The 12592-nt window shown below is 46.0% G+C and overlaps 1 protein-coding gene across 1 annotated transcript; it reads left to right on the top strand.

Moving 5' to 3' along the window:
- On the top strand, positions 3254 to 5644 carry LOC105178616. Its single transcript, XM_011102126.1, has one exon. The coding sequence runs from the start codon at positions 3254 to 3256 to the stop codon at positions 5642 to 5644; it is 2391 nt and encodes a 796-aa protein (XP_011100428.1).

Consider the following 12592-nt stretch of genomic DNA (forward strand, 5'->3'; position numbering starts at 1 on the left):
AACCCGACCCGGATCGCACAGACTGGCCGAAGACCCGGACAATGATAGCCCTTCGATCGGAACACACGCCGATAAGATACGGCCACGTGGCTCAGTACTTGACGTACAACTGTGTTCTATAAATAGGCCCCGATACGCCATAAATGAGGTAACTGTTATGCATTAATTGAGATCGAACTTTGAGATCGCATACATTTCACTCGATCAACCTAACTTGAGCGTCGGAGGGTCATTGTCGGGGACGTGCCCGACGAGCTCACGGTTCGTGTTTTATTCGCAGGGGATCCAAAATCTGATTCGGAGGAGTTAGTCAATCTGTGGTGAGATCATCTCAGGAGATCGAATAATTCGACCCGGATCAGTTGGCACCGTCTGTGAGAACATCTGAGAATTCTTTATCATTATGGAAGGTTCATCGAGGAGAAATGCTGCGGAAGAGGAGACACCCAGGAAAGGAACAGGTGCAACCATTCAAATCACTCCAGATGAGTTGCAGAGAATGATAGAGGAGGCAAGCCGAAAAGCAATTGTGGAATACGAAAGGAGGACAGCGATCCCTCTGGTCAAAGAAACAGCTAGAAGTCAGTTATTCGAGAATGTGGAACCATTGAGAGAGTCAAGGGTGCAAGGTGAACAAGAACGTCGCAGCAAGCGACCAGCGTCGTCCGACGCGGGTTCTAGCAGCCACGGACGCATGAAGAGAAGGGAGCCCGTGATATCCCGGGCCGAAGTAGAAAGCGTGGGCAAACAGATACACAGCTTGAATAAGCAGATCGACGAGCTGAAGAAGCGAGGGGAGATCGTCTCCCAGAACAAGAACTCCCCTTTCTGTAACGACATCCTCATTCAAACAGTCGAGCCGGGGTTCAGGGTACCCGATCTAAGGAGGTATGATGGGATGAGAGACTCCCAGGAGCATGTGGCCGCCTTCGAAATGGTGATAAACCTTTACGGACAATCAGCCCCGATAATGGCAAAACTGTTTGCGACCACACTCACGGGGAAAGCTCAAGAGTGGTTCACAAACCTGCCCCGAGGAAGCATCGAATCCTACGAACAGCTCGTACAAAAATTCAACTTCCATTTTGCGAGCAAGAAGAAACAAAAGAGGTCCGCTACACATCTATTTAACATTCGGCAGAGAGAGGATGAAACTTTGAAAAATTTCATGGGCCGATTTAACAACGAAACCCTGGAGGTGCAAGAGCTAAGGATTGACATGCTCGTGAGCATCCTCATTCACGGGCTCAGGAAAGGCTCTTTCGCATCTGCCCTCGCACGCGACCCGCCTGTCGACGTTGAACAATTGATGGCACTAGCACAGAAATATATCGACGAAGAGGAGATGAACGCGATGAAGGACTCAGAACGAAGGGAGCGGGAGTACATCCCCAGGCGACCTCAAGAGGGCAGGGGAGGAGGAAATAACAAACCTAAGACAGAGAAACGGAAGGAACCCAAGTACATTCCAAAATACCACAATTATACTCCTCTAGCCATGTCTCGAGAGAAGGCCCTGCTGATGGTAGAGAATGCCGATGTGATGAAGTGGCCAAGACACACGAGGTACACCCCCTCCAAGAAAACTTCTAACAAATACTGCCGTTTCCACCGGGAGAGGGGACACAATACAGAGGAATGCTATCAGCTGAAGGATGAGATCGAAAGGCTCGTCAGGCAGGGGCATTTCCGAGATCGCGTGCCACCAAATTGTAAAATCGGTGGGGAAGGGAGGAGCTGATCGAGAAGCCGTGATTGCGACAGAAATCCAGATCCATCAAAAACCGATAGGGCCCCGATGGGCGGGAATAACGCTCCGAAAGAGATGCGCTCGAGCGGCCGGCTCGGTTCGAGAAAAGGAATTCGTGCTGAAGGTTGAGAACGAAGAAGCTATCTCATTCAACAGCTCGGACAGATTGGAGGGGGGTGGAGAACAGAACGAACCCATGGTCGTCAAGCTAGATATCGCGAACTTCACCGTCCACAAAGTGTTGATTGATAGCGGGAGCTCAGCGGACATCATCTTCAAAAATGTGATGGATCGGATGGGGCTGGAGAACGCGAGGCTCGAACCCGTGAAAACCCCGTTAGTCGGTTTCGGGGGAAGTGAAGTGGCCTCATTGGGAACGATTGAGCTGCCAGTGTCCATGGGAGAGGAGCCAAAAAGGAAAACTTTGATGGTCAAATTCCTGGTGGTGGATACTCCTTTCACGTACAACGTCATATTGGGTCGGCCGGGACTGAACTCATTCCGAGCGGTCATCTCCACGTACCACATGAAGATGAAATTCCCTACTGAGTATGGGATCGGGGAAGTATCGTGCGACCATAAGGAGGCTCGAAAATGCTACAACCTGTCTATAAAGGGGGAGCCGAGGTCGAAAAAGCAGAAAGTCAGGGAGGACGCAGAACCCCGACCATACGAGGCAGAGCATATGAAGCCAAGTGGCGAGCACAAAAAGGTGCAACTGGTCCCAAATGAGCCTGACAAAACTACCCGGATAGGGGCGAACATGGACGGGGAGTTGGCTATGATAGAATTTTTGAAGAAAAATGTCGACGTATTCACATGGAGCCCCTCGGACTTCACTGGGATCGATCCCGGAGTTATCGTTCACCGCCTCAACGTCGACCCGAAAGTTCGACCGGTACAGCAGAAGAAGAGGTCATTCGGAAACGACTAGAACGCGATAATCAGACAAGAGGTTGAAAAACTGTTAAGAGCCGGATACATATCCGAGATCCAATACACCGATTGGCTCTCAAACGTCGTGTTAGTTCCAAAATCCTCAGGAAAATGGCGTATGTGCGTTGACTTCACGGATTTGAACAAAGCTTGCCCGAAGGATCCGTATCCCTTGCCAAGAATCAACTTGATGGTCGACTCCACAGCCGGGTTTGAGATGTTCTCGATGATGGACGCCTACCAAGGGTACCATCAAATCCACATGGTGAAAGATGTCCGGGACAAGACCTCGTTTGTTACAGAGAAAGGGATCTATTGCTACAACATGATGCCATTCGGGTTGAAAAACGCAGGCGCCACATACCAGCGGCTAGTAAATCAAATGTTCGGAGATCTCTTGGGGAAGACCATAGAGGTATATGTGGATGACATGTTAGTGAAGAGCAGGAGGTCGCAGGATCACTTGGAAGATCTCTCTCAGGCGTTCGACATAATGAGGTCGCACGGGATGAAGCTCAATCCGGACAAGTGTACTTTCGGTGTGACCGGGGGAAGTTTCTGGGGTATATGATCAGTGAACGAGGAATAGAGGCGAACCCAGAAAAGATCCAAGCCATTATGGGCCTGAGATCGCCGAGTTCGATCAAGGAGATGCAGAAGCTTACGGGAAAGATCGCATCTTTAAGCAGGTTCATATCGCGATCGGCAGACAGAAGCTTACCATTTTTCAAAGCCTTGAGGAAACCCAAGAGTTTCGCGTGGACCCCAGAATGCGAGCAGGCCTTGCAGGAACTAAAGGAGTATCTCACTAAGCCTCCGTTGCTTGCAAATCCTAAAGAAGGGGAAACATTATTTTTGTATCTTGGAGTGTCCGAGAACGCGGTCAGCTCCGTGTTGGTGAGAGAGGAAGCTAACAGTCAAAATCCAGTCTACTATGTCAGTAAAATGCTCCAGGGGGCAGAATCGCGATATTCAGAGATGGAAAAACTCGCCCTTGCATTAGTGGTGACCGCCCGAAAACTACGACCATATTTTCAGTCACACAAAGTGGTGGTGCTGACGAACCACCCCCTTAAGCATGTGATGTCGCGGCCGGAAGCCTCCGGAAGATTAATCAAGTGGGCGATCGAATTGGGGCAACATGATATTGAGTACCAACCCAGGACAGCCCAGAAGGCACAGGTGCTCGCCGATTTTATCACAGAGTTGTCCGACGACCCGAAGGAACCCGAAGCCTCCGATCACACCTATTCGAAATGGATGTTGCATGTTGATGGGTCTTCTAACGCGAAGAATGGAGGAGCAGGCGTACTGATCCAAGGACCCAAGGGAGTCGAGATAGAAGTCGCAGCTCGCCTATCATTCCCAGTGACAAATAATGAGGCGGAATATGAGGCGCTGGTTTTGGGATTAGAGCTCGCATATGAGGCAGGCGCTCGAGATCTGGAAGTTTTTACCGACTCGCAGTTGATTGCTATGCAGATCGAAGGAGCGTACGAGACGAGAGAGAGAACAATGACACAGTATAAAGAGACCGTGCATCGATTGATGGGAAAATTCAGTAGATGCTCCATCCTGCAAGTTCCCCGAATAGAGAACGACAAAGCGGACGCCCTGTCAAAGTTTGGAGCTGCGATGGATGGAATTCGAGATCGCAAAATCACAGCCTTAATACGCGAGCAGTCGGCCCTCGCGAGTAGAACAGAAGTCCAGGTCGTCTTAGAGGCGGGATCGTGGATGGACGAAATCATAAGGTATCTCGAGGAGGGTACCCTGCCTAGCGATCCGATAGCGGCGAAAAGAGTCAAATTTCGAGCCGCCCGATTCACGTTGTTAGATGGTCAGCTCTACAAACAAACAGTGGACGGCCCTCTCCTGAAATGTTTGGATGAAGAAAGAGCCTCGTACGTGATGCGCGAAATACACGAAGGAAGCTGCGGCAATCATTCAGTAGCGAGATCGCTAGCTCAGAAAGTGATGCGACAGGGGTATTTCTGGCCCACCCTAGTCAAAGATTCCAAGAACTTGGTGAGAAAATGCGAGAGCTGCCAGAAATACGCTTCCTTGATACATCAGCCCGCGACCCCGATGGAACCAATCAAGATAGCATGCCCGTTCGATCAGTGGGGAATTGACATTGTAGGACCTTTTCCGCCCGCGCAAGCCCAGCAGAAATTCATCATTGTAGCGGTCGAATATTTCTCCAAGTGGGTCGAAGCGGAAGCAGTAGCCAAAATATCGAAGAGTGAAGTCATCAACTTTATCTGGAAGAACATCATATGTAGATTTGGTATACCCCGGATACTAATATCTGATAACGGCACGCAGTTCCAGGGCAGGAAGATCATGGAATGGTGCAAGGAGCTAAAGATCGCACAACACTTCACGGCAGTTGCGAACCCTCAGGCGAACGGACAGACCGAGGTGACGAACCGGACGATCTTGCAACACTTGAAGACGCGCCTCGAGAGCAAGGGATCGTGGGTTGACGAACTGCCCGGGGTCCTGTGGGCTTACCGCACAACACCACGAACCGCCACAGGCGAGACCCCTTTCTGCCTAGTGTATGGGACCGAAGCCATCATTCCAGCTGAAATCGGGGAGGAATCGCAAAGAGTCATGCAGTACGAACCCGAGACGAACCGAACCGAACGAAGTTTCGACCTCACCGTCATCGAAGAGAAGAGGGAGGCTGCATATGCCCGAATTTTACATCACAAGGGCTTAATGATGAAGAGCCACAATCGCAGAATTCGACCCCGCCAATTGCAGGTGGGAGACCTCGTGCTGAAGAAAGTGGAGGCGTCAAAACATGTGGGAAAGCTAGAGCCGCCATGGGAGGGCCCCTACAAGGTGGTCGAGATCAGAAAGGAAGGCACATATAGATTACAAGACATGCAGGGTCGCGATTTACCACGCCCGTGGAACATACAGAATTTGAAGAAGTTCTATGCTTGAAACAAGGAGCCTGTGAAAGGCCATCAACTGAGGGATCGAGCAGGGAGCCTGTGAAAGGCCATCAACCGAGGGATCGAACAAGGAGCCTGTGAAAGGCCATCAACCGAGGGATCGAGTAGGGAGCCTGTGAAAGGCCATCAACTGGGGGATCAAAAAAGGAGCCTGTAAAAGGCCATCAAACGAACAGGTTGTACGTGAAGATTTCTAGCAGATTACCAATTGTATATTTCCAAGGTTAGGAAGGTTGTGTCCATGCTAAACATTGCGTTATTAAGCATTTGTACCCACTGTAATTTACCTAACGAGATTTATCAAATTTTCTTTGTTTCGTGCTTATATTCATGCATACATCTTTACTATTATTCCCTACTTAAATCGTACAATATGCGATCTGAAAAAGACGGACTCAAGAAAAACTCGAACTGAAAAAGACGCGTCCAATATGCGACCTGAAAAAGACGCGCTCAAGAAAAACGCGAACTGAAAAAGACGCGTCCAATATGCGATCTGAAAAAGACGCACTCAAGAAAAACGCGAACTGAAAAAGACGCGTCCAAAATGCGATCTGAAAAAGACGCACTCAAGAAAAACGCGAACTGAAAAAGACGCGTCCAATATGCGATCTGAAAAAGACGCACTCAAGAAAAACGCGAACTGAAAAAGACGCATCCAATATGCAACCTGAAAAAGACGCACTCAAGAAAAACGCGAACTGAAAAAGACGCATCCAATATGCGAACTGAAAAAGACGCATTAAAATCACACGCGAACTGGAAAAGACGCGTCCAAAACGCGAACTGAAAAAGACGCGTCCAATATGCGAACTGAAAATGACGCATCCTGGACATATGTTCCAAGAAAGATGCGCTATGCGAGTCAACGGGAAGAACGACTGAAAGATGCAATGCGCAAATATAGCAAAATACGCGAGCTAACGAAAGTTCTTTTTCATTTAACAAAATGTCATATACAGGGGTCGTCAAAAACCCCCCCCCCGCCATTCTGTTTACAAAAAATGATGTTCTAAGAATCTCTAGGATTTATATTTTGATCAGTCAGCTCAAATCCTACCACAAAAATAGAAGAATCGGGATTGTTCAGGCATCAGCTTCCGCCTCTAGCTCGTCCCTCAGGACCATAAACTCGTCATCTTTCAGCTCAGGATCCGGAGGAAGAGGTTGGAGGTCGCCATCAAGCGAGATGTCAAGTTTGCTGCGGTCAAAAGACTCATGAAAGCCACCGAGCTTTTCGACTTGAGATAGGCAGGTCTCATAGCCCTTGGTGAATGAGTCCGCAGACTTGATCTTAAGAGCAGTCGTGAAGGTGTCGGTCTTCAAAAAATCACGAACCGCGGACATCCTGGAACTGGCCAAGGCTCGCTGATGTTCTTCAACCGGAATGCGACCGGCTTGGCCTTCCTCCATCCCATGCTTGTGGCCCTCCACGAGGCCGACCTCGCGCCCGGCATCGAACGCCTCTTTCTTAGCCTCCGCCAGAGCCACCTCTTGTTCAGAACGGAGAATCTCCCTCTCTTTCTTGGCAACATCGAGCTCGGCTCGCAGCTTTTGCACCTCATCTCCCAAGGCCAGCAGATTATCCTCCTGCTTGCGTTCCGTCTCATCTCGCTCGGCCAGTTGAGCCCTAAGATCCTGCACCTTCTGATCAGTCTGAATATAACTCCTCCGGTAGTGGGTGCATTTGAGGCTCAAGCTTCAGAGAAAGGTCATGGCCTGCAAAATCGAATGCGATAAATAATAAAAAAAAAAAGGGAGATCGAAGGAAGCCAGCCGATGGAATACCTGGACCATGGAGTGAGCTGCGAACTCCTCAAGCCGAATGGGGCTATTCGTCACAAGCGCCCCTTGATGGCGAACGGAGACGAATGAGTTGTAGACTGCGAAAGTATCGCCTCCGGCTTCGCCATACAGCGACGAGCTCGACATGTCCTGCCATTCGGGAGGTGGCACGTTGCCTCGAAGAGCTGCCCGGCTATCCTCCCAACATGTGGCCAGTTGTGCCACCCTCAAGAATTTGTCCCGATCTTCCTCTACACTAGTCTTGTCTGCGGCTTCTTTAGCCATCCTGCTTAGCACGCTCGGGTTATGCGATTTGGAAGGAGGAGGGTGAGAGGCCTCAGCGAGCTCCTTCCCCTTGCCCTTATCGCTAGGCCCTAACTTGGACTTAGGCCCATGACCCTTCTTCGGTGAGGATCGCTTCCTTTTCTTAGATCGCTCCTCGAGTGGAGGACCTTGGCTTCCTTGATCGGCCCCGTGATCACCACTGGCCTCGTCTAGATCCAGTTCTAACTCCAAAGAGTTGTAGCCAAGATGACCACCATGGGCGGAAGGCGTATCCTCACTATCAACTGCAATGAGCTGTTGTCCGTCGGGAGTCACGACCGCGAGCGCTTTTGAAGGAACCGGGGGAGGTGGGATCGAAGATAAATCTGGAGCACCAGCAGCCGCCTTGCCCTTCCCCTTCGGATCTGAAGAACTCGCGATCTCACCCCCCTTCCTCGTTTTGTTCTGGGCCGCGATCCTTCGCATAGCAGTGCGCGTGCTCATGATTATACTATCTGCAAGCAGGGAGAGGTTAGCATATGCGAGCACTACAGCGATGAAAGCAAGCGAGACCAAAAGAAGAAAATCACCTAAGGACTCTTCGATGTGAAGGGACGCTGGAGAGAGTCCAGATAATTGCAAAACTTTCTCAGTGAGAAGCTTCTTGGGATCATACTTATAAGATGTTAGACTCCTTATTTGGTCACCCTCCAGCCCCCCACCACTGATTTTTGGAAGGGGTTTATACTTAGTCCACTCGTTCTTAAAAGGCCAGACACCACTAGGAGATCGAATGAAAATGTAGCGATCTAACCAAGCTCCTACGTTCGACCTCAGGGCACTCAAGTACCCGTAATCGGGCTTGGCCGAAAGATAGAAAAAACCTCGACTACCAGACCGCTTCGAAGTGGTGAAAGAATACAAACTCCAAAAATTGTCAAAAAAAAACCTCGACTACCAGACCGCTTCGAAGTGGTGAAAGAATACAAACTCCAAAAATTGTCAAAACTGGGATCTAAACCTACGAATTGCATCATTACAACGAAAATGACAATATGGGTGATAGAATTTGGGGAGAGTTGCATGGGGCATAACCCCAACTTATTCAAAATCGCGGCCACCGGAGGAGCCAGAGGAAATCGCAGCCCGGCATCGAGGTGCTTGATAGAAAAAGCACTAAACCCCTCGGGAGGACGATGCATGCGATCAAAGGTAGCAGGGATGAGAACATCAAAATCGGAGGGGATGTGGTATTTTTCCCTAATCTTATGGGCGGGCACCCTAACTTTGCTAACCACAGCCTCCCAAGGGTTTTTGGTGAGTCGATCCTGAAACTTGGCAAGGACCGAGGGCCCAGTCTGTTCATCCTTAAGTTTAGTGATAGGAAACTTCTTGTTCCTCTTGGGAGAAGTAGAGTACGACCCATGTGAAGACCTACATACCGACCTAGACCCAGACCCTGAGGACGAACCAGAACCGGACTCAGAAGAGGACCCAGAAGCAGATTCAGAACGAGACGAAGAGGACTCTGAACCAGATCGTGGCTTAGAGCCAGATCGCGACTTAGAATTCGAGCTAGAGCTGGAAGGCATCGTACCTTAAAGCAGGATGATTCTGGAAGCCGCAGATCGAATACGAACGTGTGGTTGTGAGCCTTGGTCGCTAGAAGTCTTTGCGTGAGGTGAGCCGAGAGTTCAAATGATGGGGTATTTAAAGGAGGTCCACTCTGGAACAACGCGCCGAAGGTCAACCGACAGGATCACGCCACGTGTCCGTAGAGACTGCCGATCGACGGACGCGACGGTTCGACTTCCTCAAAGGCAACGAACTTGCACTTTGAAAAAGTGGGGGAGTAATGATGGGTATACACATGTTACCCTTGCAGAAAAGACCAGATTAACCTTCATTAAGGGTATTTTAGTCATTACGCGATCAGGATCCGCGTGTTTTGTAGCGGGCGGGTCGCGGAGAACCCGACCCGGATCGCACAAACTGGCCGAAGACCCGGACAATGATAGCCCTTCGATCGGAACATAAGCCGATAAGATACGGCCACGTGGCCCAGTACTTGACGTACAACTGTGTTCTATAAATAGGCCCCGATACGCCATAAATGAGGTAACTGTTATGCATTAATTGAGATCGAACTTTGAGATCGCATACATTTCACTCGATCAACCTAACTTGAGCGTCGGAGGGTCATTGTCGGGGATGTGCCCGACGAGCTCACGGTTCGTGTTTTATTCTCAGGGGATCCAAAATCTGATTCGGAGGAGTTAGTCAATCTGTGGTGAGATCGTCTCAGGAGATCGAATAATTCGACCCGGATCAAAATCCATTAATCATAAGTTGCTCATTTTGAAATTTTTAATAGGACTTCTAATTTGATAATATTTGAGGATTTTTATTTGAATTTTTTCAATATTTATCTTTATTTATTCTTATTTTACATTTTTGGAGTAGTATTTTCATCTTCCTCACATGCTACTAATTTTAAACTTGACAATGTGTCACGGGCTGCCCATTCACTAGGCCATGTGACACGCACTTCGGCCACTCAACCGTTCTACATGGCCGACCACTCAGCCTTCATCGACAGACGCTGGACAACCAACTAGTCTTAGAGTCCTAGGTGTAGGCCTTTATTGCTTTGTTACTGCTTTGTTATTTGCTTTATGTTGTTTAGATTCCTCAAGGGGACGTTACGCCTCTTGAGTTGCAAATTTCAACTTTCCTAGTGTCTAGTGTAGACGATAGGATTTATTTTTTTAAGCCTATTATAGGGGGGGAATGAGTTCAAGAAGCTTGGTTTAGTGACGTGTTGGAGTCCCCCTCAAGGCGAACCCCTTGCTCTAGCATCGTTGATCATTGTATACGCACTTTCAGTTCAATGCAATTTGGTTTTCTGAATTCGTGTGTGCAATTTACGGTTTTGTGATTTGTTCCTCCCGACTCTGATATATTCGGCGCGCTGCATTAGTGCCGAGCGGAGGTATTGGCGGACGTAGTCAGCGGACTACTAGCCATACGACGTGCTGTGTGATAGGCGCCTCGTGAGACAATGCCAGGTACATCATTTTTTTTAAAAAAAAATATTTAAAATCGTTCCTAAAAAACTAATCACGTTAAAATATTATTTGCCCAATTATCTTTTAGAATCTATTATTTATTCTACAAAACGCTTGGAGAAATTAGGAATACTAAATAATTTTCTCTTTGATTAAATTTTGTTCTTATAACTAATTATTTATTATTGAAAAGAATATTCCAGTAAAGGTGTGAAAGTCTTCTCAGAATATAAATAAATATTCAAAAGATTCTCACTATTATATATATTAATCAGAAGTTACACTTATTAGTATTATTTTACATCCAATGTATTATGATAAGAATCAAAAGTACCTGAAAGTACAATCTTAAAATAATTTTCAATATAAATTAATTAGTTATATGTCACTCATTTTAAATTTTTCTAAAGCATTCCAATTTAATGAGATTGATAATGCTTATTTAAGATTTTATTATATTTATTCTTTCATATATATATTTAGTTTTTCCCGTGTATATTAGTATATATTCTATGTATTATCCCGATGCTAATTTTTTAAAATTTTACTGTGCCCTACTAAATAAATATTTTTAATCTTCTACCAAACTAATCAAGTAGAAATATTATTTGATTATTTATCTTTTTATTGTAGTTGGATATACATATTATTGTTGACGTAGTTTAAAGGTGTTAGAACTCGTAAATTTTTTCATAGAATTTTATTCTTTTATAAAGTTTGATGTATTATTATTAAAAAGGTTAGCTAAATATGAATATGAATGTCTTTTCACAATGAAACCAAACACATTTTTATATAAGGCATAAATATATAGTATAGATAGATATATATAAACCCTCTGAGCATTACGTGAATTGCGCAGAGCTATGATCTCCTAGTATACATTAACATTAACTATAAAACAATTATAGCATTAAACCTAAGGGGGCGCCCCTCTGAATCCGTCATTAGTTTTTCAACAATCAATTCAAACATCAATTTTTAAAATTTATTCGATGCACATCTATATTTAGTCTTTTAATTAGAGTAGGGGGCGCGAGCCCCCCTCTTAACCCGTCACTATTTTTTCAAAGCTCATTCAAATATCAAATATATAAGTATTAAAGGTAATCGTGGTCCTCTAATTTCAGGTAATTCTCATTTTAGTTCCGTAATTTATTAAGGTTTTATTTTAATTTTTTATAATTTAAAAAAGCTCAATTTTGGTATACATTTGGTCGAAAATTTGCCTCAATCACCGGAAAAAGTCACATGGTCATCACGTGACTTTTTAAATTAGGGGTTTCATTTTTATTGGCTTAAAAAACTCATGTGGCGACGAAGTGGAAGAATGAGTACCAAAATTGAGTTTTTTTAAGTTATAGAGGACTAAAATGGAACCCTAGTAAGTTACAGGACTAAAATGAGAATTGCCTGAAGTTAGGGGACTAAAATTGCATTTAATCCGTTAGGCCATGTGACTTTTTAAACCAATAAAAATGAAACCCCCAATTTAAAACGTCACGTGAAGGCCATGTGACTTTTTCGGGTGAATGAGTCAAATTTCCTACCAAATGTGTACGAAAATTGAGCCTTTTAAAGTTATAAAGAACTAAAATGGAATCCTAATAAATTACGGGACTAAAATGAGAATTGCCTGAAATTAGGAGACTAAAATTGCCTTTAATCCAATATATAAAATATATTCAATGTAAAAGTGTATCCATTAATTATACTATGGTTATAGCATACAACCTTAGGCGGCTATGGGCGGGATGTGTATAAAATCTTTTTTAAGCACACGACTGTATAAATATAGACCATTTGTTCAGTTACAATAC

Source organism: Sesamum indicum, linkage group LG16, assembly GCF_000512975.1.
Source record: "Sesamum indicum cultivar Zhongzhi No. 13 linkage group LG16, S_indicum_v1.0, whole genome shotgun sequence".
In the NCBI taxonomy this organism is placed as follows: Eukaryota; Viridiplantae; Streptophyta; class Magnoliopsida; order Lamiales; family Pedaliaceae; genus Sesamum; species Sesamum indicum.